The sequence below is a fragment of the Battus philenor genome, unplaced genomic scaffold (assembly GCF_028537555.1).
Source record: "Battus philenor isolate CCGP_79_NKW_IND1 unplaced genomic scaffold, ilBatPhil1.0.hap1 SCAF_19, whole genome shotgun sequence".
In the NCBI taxonomy this organism is placed as follows: domain Eukaryota; kingdom Metazoa; phylum Arthropoda; class Insecta; order Lepidoptera; family Papilionidae; genus Battus; species Battus philenor.
Window position 1 is genome coordinate 13,723,171 of NW_027181681.1, and position 19,294 is coordinate 13,742,464.

At 49.0% G+C, this 19,294-nt stretch overlaps 1 protein-coding gene across 1 annotated transcript; it reads left to right on the forward strand.

Moving 5' to 3' along the window:
* Window positions 1-9,308: 9,308 nt before the first annotated feature.
* LOC137921485 (solute carrier family 22 member 3-like) lies at window positions 9,309-14,526 on the forward strand. Its single transcript, XM_068764260.1, has 7 exons — window positions 9,309-9,885; window positions 10,262-10,385; window positions 11,898-11,998; window positions 12,198-12,349; window positions 12,643-13,260; window positions 13,373-13,554; window positions 14,164-14,526. Exons 1-7 carry the CDS (start codon window positions 9,722-9,724, stop codon window positions 14,353-14,355), a joined length of 1,533 nt encoding a protein of 510 aa, XP_068620361.1. The 5' UTR covers window positions 9,309-9,721; the 3' UTR covers window positions 14,356-14,526.
* The last annotated feature ends 4,768 nt before the right edge of the window (window positions 14,527-19,294 follow it).

A 19,294-nucleotide genomic window follows, 5' to 3' on the forward strand; every position in this document is an offset into this window, starting at 1 on the left:
CCTTGCAGTATAAACCTTGCAGTATAAACCTTGCAGTATAAACCTTGCAGTCTTAAACTCGCACCTGTGAATAAATGTCACAGTTATGATATACATATATAAGTATATGTACAATTTGCTCCGCTGACAGTAAACTCGGAGATGGCTTGCGATGAAGGAAGGGTAGAAACCGAAAGCAGTTGATGTGATTGTTTACTGTCAGAACGGAGTTACAAAATGTAAAGCATGTAAAACAAAAATAGAAGAGATAAATAAATAAACAAATTGAAAAGTAATAATGAATACATAATGATGGAACTATGGACACAGACAAAATGTTGAGCTCTAACTTATAGATAAAGATGATAATGATGTTTTTATAATATTTGTTCAACACTTACCCCTTGGGGTGCGAGACGATGTAAAGGTTGTGGCGTGAACTAAATGATGCCCGGAGAATGAATAGGACCAAGGCGTGAATTTATAACGTAAATTCTAATTGGCCCCGGCGCGTATGAAGACACATAGCTGGTGAACGCAACCGACACAAAGAGTGTGCGTCGGTGCGTAAGACGACACCTAGCTAGTGAACGCGACCGAGGCCTGGATCCTTCTCCCGAGCACTGTGAACTCTGTGTGCTGGTGCGCGGGCGCATTGGAATTTTTGTTATAAAAACAAAGATCCGTTAAACCAATAGCATGCTCCCACGACCCCACGCCACTTGAGACGTACCGTTACCCGCTAAGGGTTGAACAATTTTTTGCTGTATTGCAATTTATGAGACGTTTCTCGTGATAATATTTTTTTGGTTAAAATTTTAACTAAGATTTATGGGACGTTAACTTGCAACGTTACATTACCCCGCGCGTCACCGAAGGATTTTATTTCATTTAAAGGAAATAAAATCCGAACTTATTGATAACAATTTCATTTTTATCCTTTTAAACTCATTCTTTCATACTTCTCGCAAACAAACTAGCAATAGTAATCATTATAAGGATTACTAACGCGACCAAACAATTATGAAGGTTATAGATTCATTCTACCTAATAACCCAAACGAAATATTACGCGGTTAATGGTAATGCTTTAGTTTATGTTGTATCGCATTATGTTTGGTATTTATTCAAACCTATTTTTTTTAAATCCTTTATGTGCCATGTTCCAACATTTTTACCGGCCATGTCTTTTTCTAATACATACACTAAGAGAGAATTATTTTTAATTATACATTTTACATAAAGAATCAAGAATAACGTATGTCTTAACAAGCACGTCTTCTGCGCTATCGGAATCGTCCGAAATTTGATTGACTCTATTAGTATAAAACATCCCCAGAAGGAAAAAGAGGACCCAGTGTAGCGATTTGTTTACGTAAGTTGTTAACAATAGCGCCATGTTTAATCTATTTTTATAAATTGGTAATGAGAGAAAGAAGAAAAAATTAAATGCATCACAATAAGGAAGGTGTTGAACAAGTATTCTACTCAATCTACTCCGTTCTGTTACAAATTCACTAACGAACGTTATGGTTGCTAGTATAAGAATAAAAAAAAATAACACAAAAAAATATGAAAATGATGCGTATAACTGCAACTAATGTGTACGGTCCTATGAAAAAATAGCAGAAGCAAAAAAAGTTACAACATAAGAACAAAATGTATGTTAAACTAAACAAAAACTTTTTTAAGTGAAGGATGTACACTTCAGTTGCTGGCAGTAGAAAAGGCAAAAATAACGTTTTACAAAATTAATTAAATAAAAAAACAATCACATAACTACACTACAATGCAAAATCAGACCTTTTAATACCACGTTAAGGGCGCCAGTGTGCCGTTTTAAAGGGGAAATAGTGTGCCGTTTTAAGAGAATAGTTGCTGGCAATAAAAAGGCACACAAAGAAAAATATATATGTGTTTAATTATCTAAGGGTAGTGGGCAGAAGGCCTGGTCTAATTTTACATCGCAGCTCGGTACTCCCCTGATGGTGGTGGTAGGCAGCTGCACGATCTCCCAGGACTGGTCAGGCGGCAGCAAGTCGAGAGCAGGGAGCGCCGGTAGGTTGCAGTATGTGTCGGTTCCGGTGCACGGTGATATAATTCCAACGGTGTAAAACTTGCAGTGTAAAACTTGCAGTGTAAAACTTGCAGTGTAAAACTTGCAGTGTAAAACTTGCAGTCTAAAACTTGCAATGTAAAACTTGCAGTCTAAAACTTGTAGTATAAACTTTGCAGTATAAGACTCGCAGTGTAAACCTTGCAGTATAAACCTTGCAGTATAAACCTTGCAGTATAAACCTTGCAGTATAAACCTTGCAGTCTTAAACTCGCACCTGTGAATAAATGTCACAGTTATGATATACATATATAAGTATATGTACAATTTGCTCCGCTGACAGTAAACTCGGAGATGGCTTGCGATGAAGGAAGGGTAGAAACCGAAAGCAGTTGATGTGATTGTTTACTGTCAGAACGGAGTTACAAAATGTAAAGCATGTAAAACAAAAATAGAAGAGATAAATAAATAAACAAATTGAAAAGTAATAATGAATACATAATGATGGAACTATGGACACAGACAAAATGTTGAGCTCTAACTTATAGATAAAGATGATAATGATGTTTTTATAATATTTGTTCAACACTTACCCCTTGGGGTGCGAGACGATGTAAAGGTTGTGGCGTGAACTAAATGATGCCCGGAGAATGAATAGGACCAAGGCGTGAATTTATAACGTAAATTCTAATTGGCCCCGGCGCGTATGAAGACACATAGCTGGTGAACGCAACCGACACAAAGAGTGTGCGTCGGTGCGTAAGACGACACCTAGCTAGTGAACGCGACCGAGGCCTGGATCCTTCTCCCGAGCACTGTGAACTCTGTGTGCTGGTGCGCGGGCGCATTGGAATTTTTGTTATAAAAACAAAGATCCGTTAAACCAATAGCATGCTCCCACGACCCCACGCCACTTGAGACGTACCGTTACCCGCTAAGGGTTGAACAATTTTTTGCTGTATTGCAATTTATGAGACGTTTCTCGTGATAATATTTTTTTGGTTAAAATTTTAACTAAGATTTATGGGACGTTAACTTGCAACGTTACAGGTTTTGGTAAGTAGGAATTCCATACAACCCTGTCCTTCTCCCAGAAGCAGGGTATGGCGGTGGACTTCGTGGCAGGCTGAGTTCAACTAAAATACGTTGAGTCGTTTCTTACTCAAAAACAAGTCGGGACGGCGGTGCGGCGACACCGGCCGCGGAGCCTCGGTGAATGGGTTTTCAATTACGTCGCGGTTCGAGCGCCGGGAAATGTGATTGCCCCGGAGCCGCCGAGGCCGCTGCGGTCGGGGCATTCAATTTCAGTGAGCCGGTCGATAACGACTGGGAATATTTCATGCAACAGGCCTTCCTGGGCACCTTTAATTGGGCGCGAGGTTTAAATGCTGGTCTCTAATGATCGATTCAGTCCGGCGGGCGTTGCGATTTGTGAATCGCAGTAATACTGCCCGCGCCGGGACGCAACAGTTATTTAAGAAGGAATAAAGCGCTCTGCAGCTGCAGCCGGGCATGCCGTGCCGGCGCGCCGTCCTCTTTGGTTGATCACTGCTATAGTTCTGTATAATCAGTGTAAACAACAATGAAAATTGTTTTGAATCTCAATTACTTTTCCTGAGGTAAATGGATTTCGAACACGAACTCGGTGTAAATTGAAAACGTATTTATGTAATGGGACGCGGCGACCGCAGCGGCCGCAGCACGGCGGGCGGCTGTAACTATGTCTGAACCTGGCCGGTATCTTTATAGCTTCGCACAAGTGCACGGCTGCGTCGCGTTTGATGCTGTCGCGAGTGTTCACGTGTTAATCGTCAGCTGAACCGTTAGTGCTAAGCCGGTGCGGCGCGACTTGCAAGTGCTTCCGAGTGAGCCGCAAGCTAAGTTGCTTCGGTTTCCCTCGAGAGTCCTTCGCCTGCAGCGCCCAATAAAAATAAATAGTAGATCATTGAACATATAAAACACAATAATACCATACAATACTTGGTATTGCAAGGTATTACTGTTCACTAACTTGCTTCTAGTTTCTATGAAATTGGGTTCTTGTGGTAACCCTCTCTTGACGTACAAGCGATCAAATTTTTCCATCGAAAAACATTAGGAGCAGGGCGTCGCACGCCGCCCAAAGCGCGCGCGGCCCTCGCTGGTGCCGCGGCGGCGACTGCTCGCTCGCGACGATTCAAATGCATTAAACGAATTGAACGAATTACTCGATGTCATACAAACCGGGGCCGACTTCGCGGGAAGCCGCTAGACGCTGGGCAAGGCCGGTCGTCGCGGTGATCTCTGTGGAAGGGCAATGCCTTGCAGTGAGCGTTTGTCGGCCGACGTGATGATGATGATGGTGATATAAACAAGACGCGGGTTAGTGGTGGACGGTAATACATCCCCGGCGTCCTAACTCATGAAGTACATATGTGAACTATCAAAGAAAGAAAGGAACTTATCCAACCGCACTGGAGAGCTGCTAATGCAAGCGCCAAAGGGACGATAAAATTATAAACGAATTGATGCTCAGGATGACGTTTGCACATCGCGACAAACTTCACATCCGTGGGAAACAAACAGGACTTGTAACTTGCAACGTACGGCTGTGTAGGCCTGGCACGTCTTATGACGCGTCAAGCCAAAATTTCTTATGTACGGAGACAAAGCCACAACGTAAACGTTGATCTGCCCGGGCTACTGCACTATAATTGACAGTTGGTAATAAATTGAGATTAAGAATAGATGTTGTCAAGGCCTAGCAAACTACAGTTTTGGCGCGAACAAGGGAGGGGACGAAATTCTTTGCACACGATTTATCTAATGCTAATACAGAAACCTTTCAGTAAAGAGTTTTTATTATTTAAAAATGTTTTAAAACAGCAACCGATCAAGTGGCCCCCGCCTTGATTCGGAATGCTTAACGCATAATAAGAACAGCCAAAGCTGCCGAGGGCTGTTCTCGAGTCCCCTTGCCTGATCGCTTCATTAGGCGGCCTCTTGCGTCGGTCGGGAAAGAATGCGAGCTTACTCACCGATGTCTCAATTACTCGTGGTTGTCGAATGTCAATACAGCAAACAGTGACCATCTGCTATGAAAAAACCTAAGGAATCAATGAACAAGTGTGTGTAAGAACAAATTGGTTGTCTGACCTGTCGGCGGGCGCAGCGTCGGCGCGCACCCAGGGCGGCGCGCCCCACTCGGGCTCCGGCGGTTGCGGCGGGGGCTGCGGCGGGGGCTGCGAGGGCTGCGGGGGCTCCGCCGGCGGCTCGCCGCGCGCGCTCAGCAGCCCCGACAGCCACGTGTAAGACTTGCTGCGCTTCATGTCGCGACTGCCCGCCCGCCGCACGCTGCGCGCGCTTTTTCCGCGCGGGTCAACATTTTTACTTTGCACTGAGGTCTCACACTGAGGTCTCGCACTGCACTCGCGCACTGCGCTGCCTGGCGCAACACTATTTAACACTTGCAGAAGTCGAAACACTATCGGTCGCTGAACGTCTTCAGTTTCTAATTCAAGAAAAGATCGTCAAAACGTGAGCGCACTCAACAACTCATACACCCTCCACTAACGCGCCTGTCACGCCAATTTGTAGCTAATCATTTTTTTATTAAAGCATTCAAATAACCGCTCTAAGATTTTTGGAGGCGTAAAACACCTCCTACCGAACGCCAACGCGTTACATGACGTCATGCGCGATTGTAAAAGACTGTTATTTTCGGAAGAATAGTTAACCGTCACGGTCCTGTTGTCACTAGTTCAGCTCACTAAGAAGGGAAGACTTGTAAATAATAAATGTAACTTTTTTTACGCTCGGACCAAACATCCGCCAGCACGGCCGCCGCGGCTGCGTGTGCCGTCGTGTTGAGATGCGCACACAGAACTTCTATTCAGTTTGATATTTAAATATTTCCAAGTACCAATAGAGGAGGTGCTAGACACTCGCCACTCCATAATGAACGTTAGCTCGAGAGAACAGAGGTCAGTTCGGCGCGCGCTGAGCACGCATTTTATCAAATCAGCGTCTCATCGGATATAATTGGCGCGGAGGTGTCGTCGTTTATTTATTTATTTCTGATGGTTATTGACATTTGAACGGATACAGGAACGCGCGCGCGCCTGCCGGCTGTACCCGCGGGGACTTTACAACAAGAGCTCTGTTACGCAAACGCGATTGGCGTCGCACATAGATCTACGCTAACAGCTATGAACGTATGTTGAAGATGTTGTAGATACTACACCGCTTGGTGTCTAAACCGCAACTGGAGCGCGGTGGCCGCGCGGACACCTCGACGCCGCAGGACCCTAACTTTCTATTACATCTGGCCTCCGCGAACAGCCTGCCAGTGTTTAGCATACATTGACACCTACGCACATACGCCACTGGCTATCGCACAGGTAACTACGCAGTGGTACCTAAAGTGGAGAGCGTATGAGTGTTGAGAGGCTACCAAATCTCCAGCGGCCAGAACACGCACGGGCGGCGAGCTGTGCGCGCACGGAGACTTTGAGGCCGCGCCGCGCCGCGCTGCGCCTGCGCCTGCAACAAACAATACAACTTAATGAGTCCTGGTACACTCGGCCGACAGCACTCAGCAAGAGCACGTCTCATACATTTATTTATTGGTCGCAAAGGTTGGCTCCGACAAGCACTCTGGTCACTCAGGACCAACAGACAAGTCACCGGACTACTGCAGTCGATGACACTAATGAAGCAAATCCTCCAAGGTCTATCGGAATAGTTCGTACGAAATACTCAATAATGCGTGTAAAAAGTTGACACTCACATGCGGGCGCCCCCGGGTCCTCGCTTTTAGCTTTTCACACTTCATTCGTATTTGAAAGTCATAAAGATACAGTCGTGGTCGAAATAACGGGACTATGCATTAGTGTCTGTGTATGACAATTAAAGGCAACTCTAATGTGGACCTTAAGCTTTTGTATTAACATTTATTATTGTGTGCACGACCGCTCAACGGCGGTGCCCGGCGAGTACACGCGAAGTATGTGCCCACAGCGAGCAGCCGCGCCTGCAGCGCCCCGGCGGCTCCAACCAACAAGTGCACTCGCTACCATGCACGCGGCACCAACACCGATGCCCTGAAGTCCTAGCCAGGATATTCCCTGAGCAGGCGCTCAGGGGCACTGGGTGCAGGGTCACGGAGTACTTCCTCACTGAATAATTCCATTTTCGAGCCAGCTTAAAGCATAACCTGCTGTCACTGCGACGTGGACTTGTTAACTCATCACAAGTCTCGAGAAGAATGCCAGAAGAGCCCAATTTGTAGTAATTAATAACAGGCGGAGCCTACTCGTACAATGAAACTTATATGAAGAGAAACAGAAATAAATCTCTCTGCGGCCTACTCCAGCCTGCACCAGCATGTGCTGTGCACCTATCTAACTGCTACTGATGACACCTTGCGTTAAGTGCGTCACCTTTAGCAACAAGCAAGGGACGAATACCACGCGGTGAAGCAAAGGGCGCTCACATCTTAGACTTCGCACTCCATCTGATTGTAAGTCTGGATTTAACAGTGATTGCCAATCCAAATTGTTCCCAGCGCTGTGTTAACACAGTCTAAGTTTGCTGTAAGTAAGAGTACTTTTTAGCATTTGGTCAGGTCAGCTGACAGTCGCAGACTTCTCCAGAATCCAGAATCCCAGACCCTCAAATCACCTCTCAACCAACTAACATAGCACGCGCCTTACATGGGTCCCTTTAAAAAAACCATGTCGATTTTTAACTATAATCGGAGGTGTTGCCAATGCAGATAATTTCGTGTAGCGGGTGGAAAAGTAGAACAGTGTACAGCCCGGAGCGCCGCGAGCCGCGCGCTAAGTGTCGCAGGTCAGACAACGGTGCGTGCACTTGTACACTGCACTGTACACTCCAATTAGAGCCGGTCTGTAACCGCGTCCGGCCGGCGGTTAAAGTCGCGCGATAAACGGCGGCCGAGAGCGAAATTGATGCAGCTCGTGAAGCAGTGCGGGCACGCAGCATCGCGGAGGCTTGCTGTTGCGGTGCTTCTGTACAACTGTCGCGGGTATAAGTGGCCCATCGACCGGAGCGAGACGCTCCCGGCGCACGCGCAAGTGCGATGCGGGTGCTAGGATTATCTGTATGCCCCACAATCGGCTTGAAACAGAGCAGGTCAGATATCACTTTTAGCGCTGCGCACAATAGCCAATAGATATTAATTCGTCGAAAATTAGTTTATTTTTCGACTTGCTCGCGGAGATGCACATCGTATGAAAGTTCGTGGAATCGATTTCACGTTTCAAAAGGTGATCGTGCGATCCGGACGCCGCGGCCTCGGTGCACTTGATCGCCGTGAATTCGTGACAGCAGACCGTTGCGTGCGCTCGCGCAGTAAAGAAGACCAAGAGTGCGTTTAACAAAAAATCGAATACATGGCTGCGTCGACAGTTGCGCATGCGTCTCTTGCTGCGGGCGAGCGGGCGATGAATCATCAAAAATATCAAGGCGCGGGAACGAGGAAATAACTCCGCGCTAGTTCTTTAAGCGCAGCTGGGGATGCGACGATACATTATTTTGATAATACTGACTTTGCGCGACACGCAATGCTGTTGGCCATTTTGGCATTTTATCTGTCTTTCATCAGTTTCATCAGCCTTGGGGCCTTACAGGATACGCCATTTGTAAATGTAGGTACTACGAGCGCCTTGCTCAATCCTCGTGTTTATTAATTAGGCCCAGTAGATCTAGCCGTAACACTGTTCTTTTACCGGATTGGTACGCCGCTGAGGTCTAATTTCGCATGGACGGAGACGTAATGACATGACTAGGCGCAGGGCTCCCGACGGGAGACTTGACTAGATATGAGACCTGTCGCTAGATATGAGTTTAACATCCTTACCTATGATCGACCCAGAAGGCTCCAACACGAATTCGTCGGTTTCTGTTATTAGATTAGCGTTACTACATTTGACTGTCTTTGAGGACGAAAGGTACCCGAGTAGCAACCGCGAGCCCGTCAACGCGGGGTGGGTGGTCTCCTTTTAGGGGGTGGCAAGTCGCTGGATGCGGGAAGCGGAAGAACGCTCATCGAGGCCATCCTTGCAGGAAGCCCACGGCCCGCAGTCAGCAGCGCGCGTCCGCTGACGTGACAATAACGAAGTCTGCCAGAAGAGTCCAGCAGAAACGAAAGGCGCGTCCCGCTGCGGGCCCGGGCACTGCCTGGCGCCGCCGAGTGCCGCCGAGTGCGGCCGGGCGGCGGGGGCGGCGGCAGCGACTGCACTTATCTGATAAGACGCGCGCCGCGAGCGCGCCCGCGCGCACGCCCGCCTGCTTGTCGTCCGATACAAATTCAAATGAAGTGCATTTAACCGGCCGCAGCCGGCACTCGCTCACGTTTTTCTTTATTTTGTAAAGCGCAGCTACTCACTGAAACATTTGACTAGTGCCAGTCTTCACGTAATTCCATACATAAATACAAGTGTCGCCCGCTATGGGGGGAGCGGCGGGATCACCTGGGATAAATAATATTTAAAAGAATCTATAAAACAGCGTAAAGTTTATTTCAGTTGATTAAGTTTTTCAACAATTAATATCCGCGCCCTGCGTCTGTTGGGACATCGAACACAACAATCTGTGTCGACAAAAGTTTTCTGTGTAAACCGCGCTGCGTGAGGGTCACCCGGCAGGACTGTACGGGGGAGGTGTGCGGGGCGCGGAGTGCAACATGGCAGAGGACGAGCCGCGGCCGCAGCTGGACGCGGTGCTGGAGCAGTTGGGCGCGTTTGGCAAGCACCAGCTGCTCACCATGAGCATGCTGGCGCTCGTGTACGCCACCAACTCCATGTACAACGTCAACTACGTGTTCGTCGCGGAGGAGGTTGGCTACAGGTGAGCCTAACCGGGTAACTTCTACTCGGAAGCCAATCAACGTGGCGCAACGGAGCGAAGCTTGACTAAGCCGGCACGCAGGCCTTATCGGCTAAACAATAGGGCGCCGATAGCAGGCCTCTCGCGCCCCGTTGCCGCACTGACTACAGCGTCTCCTGCTTTGGTGCAGTTTACAAGCCCGACTATTGATCAAACTGAACAACATCGGCTGTGGTAAGGCGAGGACGCCGGCCGGCCCGCTGCTCACTCAGACAACATCAGTCAAAAGAAACACTTGAATTTGGACCTTTACGGCCACGCACCGCGCCACCTTCACACGGGTCTCGCGGAGGGTGTGCGTTCAGAGTTGTTCCACATTGCATGTCGCGCGGCGCAGGTGTGCAGAGCCCGCGGGCGGCGCCTCGCTGCAGCTGAACGCGTCGGGGCCCGCGGCCGCGCCGCGCTGCGCTGCGCCGTGCGCCCGTTGGCAGTACGACGAGCCACACAGCTTCGTGGCCGAGGTACGCTGCCTGTAGGGCCGAACACGACTGGGTTCTTCTCAGCATATGGAGGCGTCGATGGTGAAAGTAGGAACACCTATGTACTACTGTCAATGACCACGAAAACAGTTTTTTCATCAATATATCCCACTTAACCTTCCCCATATCCATCATGGGAATATATAATAAAAATAAAAATTCTGTTCTTATGTCTTAAACTGTCAGTGACGAAGCAGCTGGTCGCCAATAGGAGGTCTCCCGACGCCTGTCGCTCCTTGTTACGTGCGCTCGGTGCCGCGGCGAGTGACGGTCATTAGTCAACTAAATGAGGTCCGTCTGTAACCGAAAACAAGCAACGAGATGCCCGCGGATAAGAGCCCGGCGCGCCGCTGCATACGACATAACGAATGCCGTGCACGCGCGCGGGGCGGCAGCAGTTCCCGCGTTTTTATTGAGAAGTCATTTGAGACGGCGGGAGGCAAACCGCCTCTGCCAGGGGTCGTGCGAGGCTGCCGGCAGCGACACCGCGATCTTATCGAGTTGATAAATCTTTTTATGCGAGGACAGGCCGGAACTCGCAGGTCTCCAGCAGTCTTCGTAAAATAGAATATTGATGATATAAATTTGCTTCGCAACGTTAGATACCGAATAAATGTATCAACGCCTCACGTGTCCGCTGTCGCATCGGCACGCTGTCGCCGCGCAATCGACGTCCTCACTTGCATCAAAAACTGAAATGATCCGAGCGCAACAAATTGCACTTGTGCACGAAAATCGTGCAAATAAATGTAAAGTGTTCGGTTTTTATTTGCGCGGCGCGATAGCAGAAGCTTGCCGCCCGCGCACGGTGCTCCTGGCGTGCACGCGCAACGAACTTGTGGCCCCACGTACCGCCAGGCTGCCGCGGGGTGCCTATGTTGGCTGATTTTCAAATAATTTTAAGTTTTACACAGCAAGCGCGTGCGTGTGCGTGTGTATGTGGAAGACTTCGGAAACGCAAACACGTTTTCCCCTATCACACGTCAGTGACGCGCGGCCAGCCTCAACAATATTTAGCTACGAATTTATTTAAATCTTTTGTTTGCACTAAATTAATCACAATAAAACACCGGGCACGTGATAAACTAGTGACTGAACAATAAAAAGGCCCAACAAATTGTGACGTTTGCTTCGCTTTCGCTTCGCAGTTAGTGTGATCGTGTAACGTTGCCGCGCTCGCAAACGATCAAGCAAAACATCATAACGAAGCCAGTGTGGTCTCGGACCAAAAATTTGAAACAATTTATAACATTTACGTGTCTTGGCGCTATTAGGATTAAAATCTGCGCGCTGATGTGATTTCCGTGAGAGCATACCTATATCCATCACATGCGGGTCAGGTTTCGTAAGATGAGCTTGAGGTTTTTGGTAACCCCCGAACTGTTGAGCAAGAGGATCTTGTCATTAAAATGAAGTACAGTGCGCGACGTTGCCGAGCGCGTATGTGCAGACGCAGCGCGTACTGTTCACGGGTACACGGCTTGCCGGTTGCAGTACGGGCTGGCGTGCGAGGAGTGGAAGCCGCCGCTGGTGGGCACGGCGCACATGCTCGGCAACATGCTCGGCCTGCTGCTACAAGGGCAGATCTCCGACAGGTGAGTGTCCATAGCTCACAGAAAAATCCTTCGAATTGAATTCAAATTTAGGACTGTGTCTCCTCTTGCTTACAGACGCGCGCTCGCAGCGGAACTTCAAAACGATGTCAGATAGTAATATAAAACGAATACATAAAATTATGTGGAAAACAGAGAAAGAGAATGTTTGGAAGCCGCTAAGTGTGCCTCGACATTGCAGGCTGGGGCGCAAGGCGGCGGCGGTGTTCGCGGGCACGGCCGGCGCGCTGCTGGGCCTGGCCAAGAGCTTCGCGGGCTCCTTCTGGACCTACGTGGCGCTGGAGGCGCTGGAGGCCGCCGTTGGCGACGCGCTCTCGCCCATGTTTATGTTGAGTTAGTACTCGCTCCAGATAGTCCACATAAATTGTTATCGCAGCTACTACAGTTTGCGGCCTCAACACCCGGTATGTGTTATATATTCTACGGCCGCGATCTGCGCGTACATCGAGGAACATCATTGAAACTTTCGCGCTTTAAGACATTTGCGGTACCAATAATTTACGGTAAGTACAATAGTTACACTAATTTTACCGAGACAGGAATAATTCAACAGTGAAACCCATCAAGATGTCAACTTGTTGAACGAGCCCTTGCGCACAGTTCCAATTGGAGCCTTATGTTCACAGGTATAGAAATAATCGAGAAGAAGCGCGCGGTGTTCTACCAAATGATTCTGTTAAACTGCTACACCGCCGGGCTGGTGGTCATGCCGATGGTGGCATGGGCCGTGCCCTACTGGCGCCACTTCCTCAGAGCTATCTATGCCCCTACGCTGCTCATCGCGACCTACGCGCTGTTCCTGGACGAGAGCATACGCTGGCTGTTCAGCAAGGGCAAGACGGAGAGGGCCACACAGCTGATAGAGAAGATAGCTCGCAGGAACAAAGTGCAGCTGGACAAGACCACGCTTGCCCGCTTGGACTACGTCGATGAGAACTCTGCGTCCAAAAAGAACGACTGGAATTCGCTACGGGAGACCTTCAAATCTAGGATAATGATGCAGAGGTTCCTCGTGTGCCTAGTGTGGTGGTTCACCATCACGCTGATCAACTACGGCATGATGATCAGCTCGGTGCTGATCGCGGGCAACAAGTACGTGAACTTCGCACTGCTGATGCTGATGGACGTGCCCGCCAACGTGTTCTACTGGCTGGCACTAGCGCGCCACCGCCGCCGCCTGCCGTTACTCTTCTCCTTCGTGCTGGGCGGCCTCTTCTGCGTCGCGCAGCCTTTCGTGTCTCAAGGTCAGATCTTTAGTTACTAGAAAAGTTTACTCTAGTCGTTTAAAATATGTTCCATGTATATTTCATGATGGTCCATAAAGGCGGGGTAGCATAGTTTTGCAATGTGTTCCAGGGCACGCCGCTGCCGGGCTGGCGCTGTTCCTAGCTTTCGAGATGCTGGCAACGTTCTCCTACAACATCGTATACATGTACACGTCGGAGTTGTTCCCCACGTGCACGCGCAACTCCATGCACGCGGCGTGCTCGGCGGCCGGGCGCGGGGGAGCACTGCTCGCGCCGCAGACACCGCTGCTGGTAAGCTCCTCGGGCCGCGCTGCTGCTGTGCCGCAGCTCGTGTCATCGCCCGCACGAACGCTCAGCCCGGATCCTGGACCGCTTTGATCTTGGTCTATACACCGGATTGTTTCGAAACGGCGGAACTATAGCTTATTACTTTTACGATCTTAAATCGCCTCGTAAAATACGACTACTCTAAATTACTTCGTGGAATTTCAGCCTTTTATTATCCGTCGGAGTATTGGAGTTGGAGTATTCCCTAGTCTCGCACAAGGTCGATCGACGACTTAGTTTAATACAAGCGAAGTCGCGGGATGCGGACAGCGCGAGACAGCTCAACGAGGCAATCTTTTGTGGATGCCTTTGCCTCGCGCTGAGCTTCTGTCGGCTAATGTGGTGTTGATGGCGATTTTCCAACCGTCCATCGTCAATCAAAACATCGATAGCGTTCTCAAGCAAATGTCCGCACCTCTGTGTTACTTGATTATTTATTATTTCTTCAGAAGTGCTAAGTTGGAAAAAGATACCGTGCCCATTTAAGGCAGAACTTTTATGGCATCAGCAGCTGACTCTGAAGTTCATTCATTGCTTTGGATTTAATTGATTTGAATGTAATGAAATCGACAGATGGGCTTGTGGACGGGGCTGCCCGCGCTGGTGTTCGGCGCGGCGTCGCTGGTGTCGGGCGCGCTGTGCCTGCTGATGCCGGAGACGGCGCGCTGCCCGCTGCCCGACACCGTGCGCGACGCGGAGGCCATCGGCAGCACGACGCCGCTACGTCGCGACCGGCACGACCCCAGCCTCCAAGACGACGTCTAGACCTGGAGGCGAATTCCCACTACTGGCACTTGTAGCTGCACAGAAACGCGTGTAGCGTAACTACTTTTTAACATCCAGTCGGTTTCCTAATTTAAATTTAGAAGAAGTACCTACTAATTACAGTTTATCAATAATATAATAACTATGAAAAATAGACAAATTATGTATAAATCAAACAGACAAATTTTATTTATTGTTAAGTATTAGCGCGAAAACCTTTGCCCCCGAGCTGCTGGCAGCACGCGGCGCGGATAAAAAGTTGCGCTAGTTCTTTAAACGATACCTTCAGTGGACAATGTCAGAGGGACGCGCTTTACGGTGTGTTCAAACGTACAAACCGTCGCTCACCACTGCAGTGCATCGCAGCGTGCGCGTACAGCTGCAACGGCGAGCATGCGCCCCTGCAGGCAGAAGGTGAAGCGTCCTCATTAGGAATGAATCCAGTAGGTCACGTGCGCCGCCGTCACAAAAAGCTGGCCCCGGGTGCGATGCGCGCGGCCGTCTAAAAACTAAAGCCGAATCGGTCGGTCTTAGTGCCGACGGGCCGCGAGATCAGCGGCCATCGCGCCGGTAATAACCCCCGCTCCCCGCAGCCCGCGCCCGCCCGCGCCCGCCCGCGGCTCCGGCCGATTAGTTACAGCGTTTACATTTTCGAGATGCGCGTTACTGTACCAGATGTTAATTAATCGAAAACACTTTGATTTACTTTAGACCGGAATTCGGAGAGCGTCGACCCGAGGCGCGCAGCCTTGTGTGCCCGGCAACTTACCAAGTCTCTAATACAAGAGAGGCCACAGCGCCCAGCTGTGCGCGGACGCCTGCGCCGACATTAGCCGAGCACCTCCACATATTCTCTACTAATGAGCCTCCAGCAACAGCAGTTTACATTAACATTTTACACTGTTGGCCGTTCGGACCGGGCACTCCGTCGAAGAGCCTGCGGTGCAAGAATCCACAAGCTATCGCACAGCGGCAGCACGCCGAGATAAAATTGTAACGCTCTCTCAAACGTTGCGAACGAAACTCATGGCCACCTCCTTCTGTTAATACTGTAGGTCACAAGGCGACTGCACTACAAGCGTTCGCGCTGGGGACAGTCGTCTGCATCGTCCCCGCCGGCTGAAGCTCTGAACCCGTCGCCTCGAGATCTGCTTGAGATCTGCTCGAAGGCAGATCGATGGGGTCGGTTGACTCGCCACCGCTTTGCAGCAGACGCAGTAATAATTATTTTAGCGCGCGTGCTTTCTCTACACTCGCTTTAGAAATTAACCCGCAGCCGTGCGATTGTTACAGAGCTGCGCAAAGCAAGCGACCTCCGGTGCAGGGCAGCGCACTGATGCATCTTAACTTTTTCCAGGATATTTAAACACGCAGGTTCTTATATTCGCGTTCACTAATTATGTTCCCACAACGACTCGCAAGTTCATCTCCACGGTCCACAGGCAAACGGGAAAACCCCTGTACGGTTTTACCCTCAATACTGAGGCGATTGCCGTTGGCACATGCTTAATGCCTTCACGGTGTTGGCTATTGCAGCGGTCACATTTGAACTTACATACGTAGGTTCTTGTCCATTTGTGAACCCACGTGTCCCGACTGACAACAATCGTCTCGTTGACAGACGACAGTCTTCTTCTAAAGCGCACGAGCATTAAGGTTGTGCCACACGCGCCGCGGGGCTAAGGGAGCCCTTCACGATATCTTTCCCGTGGGTGCACTACAATACACGTTACATCTCATAGCTGCTCGTACACCATTTATCGCTGAGTTACCCAAAGTGATATCCAAAAAATAATCCATTTAGTTTTACTGAAGTGAATATAAAGGTCGCGTCAAATAAACGCATCCGTGCGGCAGACGGTCCTACTAAAGTAGAAAAATTTCTATTTCAGCAACATGTAGAATTTTTTATTCTATTCGACGCTAAGAACTTTGAACAGGAAAATAAACGGCTAATGTAAGTGTATAATGAAGTCATTCGTACATTTGGTAATTGCTATTCGACAAAAAGTTGCAGTTTGAGAAGCTTTAGCAGTCTCTATACTGTTAAAGCTCTGTGCGACACGTACGCACCATTAGGTGAAGAAACAAATTCATTTTGCAACCTGTGACGGGAATCGGTATTCCTGTCGACCAAAGCTATGTCCAAGTCGACTTTCTGGTGTAACGGATTGTCGGGACACTTTAGGCACCGCACTACAGAGCAAGGTGGAAGAATGTCACGTCCGGTCTAGAAGCGGGAGTACCCATTGAACAGTTCGCACGCGCGCTGCTCGGGTAGGCTTTGAATGTAGCGATCTGTGCACATTTTGTGAAGAGATGTACGCGTCGGCGTACGCAAGGAATGAAACAACGATAAATTTTAAAAGGCTTCGACCGCGACAAATCCGCCTGGCCGGCAGAGCCTTCCTGCACATGAAACGTGCCTGGCCGTGGAAGTTCACGGGATTGATTACACATTGAGAGCACTGAGCACATGCTTAGTGTGGATACTTACGTTAAGTCCATACAGTTGCACCGGCCGCTGGGGACGGACTCGCGGCATCGGGCCAGAGCCAGGTCGTGCTGCCCCGCTCGGGACCACACGGCCCCGGGCGCTCTCGGGGCTCCCGGCTGACGCAGCACAGCCCGGCGCACGCCTGTGCCGCACTATTCAAACTTCAACGGTTCTCGACACGTCCATCGGCTCGCGGCTCACTCGCTGTGCGTTTTCGCGACGGATAATTGGCTGCGCACAATCGGCGATTACCGTTAAAACGGCAGGACAATGCGGGCGCCGCGGTCAACGTACCGCGACCTATCTGCTGGGTGGCGGTGGCACTGCACTCGCGTCGGGCGCCGGCGCAGGTCGCACGCTGCGCGGGCACACGGGCGCGCGGGTCGGGAGGCGCGCGCGCACTGCCGCCGCGGCCGCCCCGCCCGCCCGGCCGCCCCGCCCGCGGCGCAGCTTTTTGCGCTAAAAAGCTCACGGATAAAAGTAAAATCGAGGCTCTCACGGTGTGCCCGCCCGCACTCCCCCGCACTCGCGCGCCCCGCACAGCCTGCGCCCGTCTGCATAGACACTACACGCCGCGGATATTATTGTGGCGGCGACAGTTGCTATTTAAGCTAAGTCCAAAACACGTGATCAGCGAGCAGCACCGTGCGCGAGGCCAGGCCGCACCTTGCAGCTCGGCGCGACCGTGCGGCGAACACTGCCATCAGCTAGGGGGTTATAGTTGTGTTTCACAGTAATCACGTTTGCTGCCGGCCTCTCCGAATTAGAAGCATTACAATGCAGTCAAAGCGTCTTCTACCGCCTTTTTTAAAAAAAGCTATATTTACAAAGCTCTGTTTATAATTTCTAAGCGTTCCAATTTCCAGACCAATGTTTCGTGCTCTACACAACCAATGCCTTGGACAAAAAATAAAAGAAACGAAGAGCGCCACACGCCTCGTCCAGATTTGAAAAACATTTTGCAGCGACTCGATCCCAACGACGGTAGTCGAGCAACCCCTTGTAAGACGAATGATTTTTCATGTAAAGCCGATACAGCCGATGCAAGACAGCATGTGACAATAACTAGTTTTTTTTAAAACTACATACGTAATTCGTCGCCTGGACACTTCAATGACAAATGGTAGAAAAGTGTGAGCAGTGACGTACTGACAGGCAACAGCGTTGCGCCAACGGACACGCTGTTTCAAATTGTTCTGGGGCTGCATGCAAGCAACAAAAGACATCTTGCAGGACAGACAGGATATGAAGACGCTGCGGATATTGTCTTTTGCTTTGGTGTTATGAAACTCGTTAATATTGATATTATATATGACTTTTATATTTTCAATGCAGGCCATGTGCCTACGCGTGAAGGAGTTTAGTTTCGTGTTTGGAAACGTTGAACGTTATATTAGCGCGAGAGTCACCCGACGATTTCGTTTGTCGGCGTCGGTCACCGGTTCGTCGCATCTTCACTCTTGCTACAAAACTCAACGGCAGCACACAATGTCCGTTTACTCGCGGTGCAGGAAAAACAATTTGCTTCAGAAACTCATACATCTTACTATTTTTATCGGCACCTAAAGGTCATCAAACACGAGGATATCAATAAGAAAAATAGGCCCCAGCCCAAATCGCTCCGGCGCAGCCGCGTGTAGATTACCCGTTTGCTGCAGCATTTTAATGTTGAGAAGAAGCTCTCGTGTAATCCTCGCCATCTCATTGCAATGTTGTCGTACGTCTGTATACAAAGGCCATTTCATTTTTAATAAATTTACTTGTGATGCAGTGCAGAAGGTTTCATCTTACAAGATACGATAATAATTTATTTTCTAAGAAAAGTCTTCAGAAAAAATGTGTACGACCTATAACACATTACACACGCCTGTTGTAATTAAAAGTAACCAAATATGAGACAAGTTGAATTTGCGCCCGTTTAAAAGTTTTTACTAACAATCCCTACGCATCTTCTTTAATTACATTTCGTTGTAGTGGCGTCATGTTACGACTTAAGCGGTTGTACGAAAATGGCTGAACCGCGAGCACTTCCGTACAGGAACTGTTGTGCTAAGTATATAAAATGATGATACATAAACATTTAAAAATATTTGTCTTAGTGTTGTTGATTAAAAGTTTATCAAAAACTCTTGAACGTTTAAATAAAGATTTATTTAAATAATCCTTATTATAACGAGTTTTTGGCTGATCGACACGTGTGCAATGTGCTTGCTTGATATCATAACGTGCACATAAAAAATGTCAAATGTTTCCGAGCGGCTCTTTTCGACAGGTTGACGAAGCGAGCCCACGGCCGCCTACTGCTTGTAACGTTCAGATAATCGACGATTGAAAAGCGCGTGCGCATGTCTGCTGTGTGTTATAATTCAATAAGAATTTTATTACGTTTCCGTTTCATTAACTTTTCTATGTAATAGTAAAGATCTTCCTTGGACAAAATAT

Bases quoted from the DNA above. Each gene is read 5' to 3' on its own strand.
- LOC137921485 (XM_068764260.1), top strand. From the start codon at position 9,722: ATGGCAGAGGACGAGCCGCGGCCGCAGCTGGACGCGGTGCTGGAGCAG. The intron at 11,999-12,197 runs GTGAGTGTCCAT...TCGACATTGCAG, and splicing joins CAAGGGCAGATCTCCGACAG to GCTGGGGCGCAAGGCGGCGG. The intron at 12,350-12,642 runs GTTAGTACTCGC...TTATGTTCACAG, and splicing joins CTCGCCCATGTTTATGTTGA to GTATAGAAATAATCGAGAAG.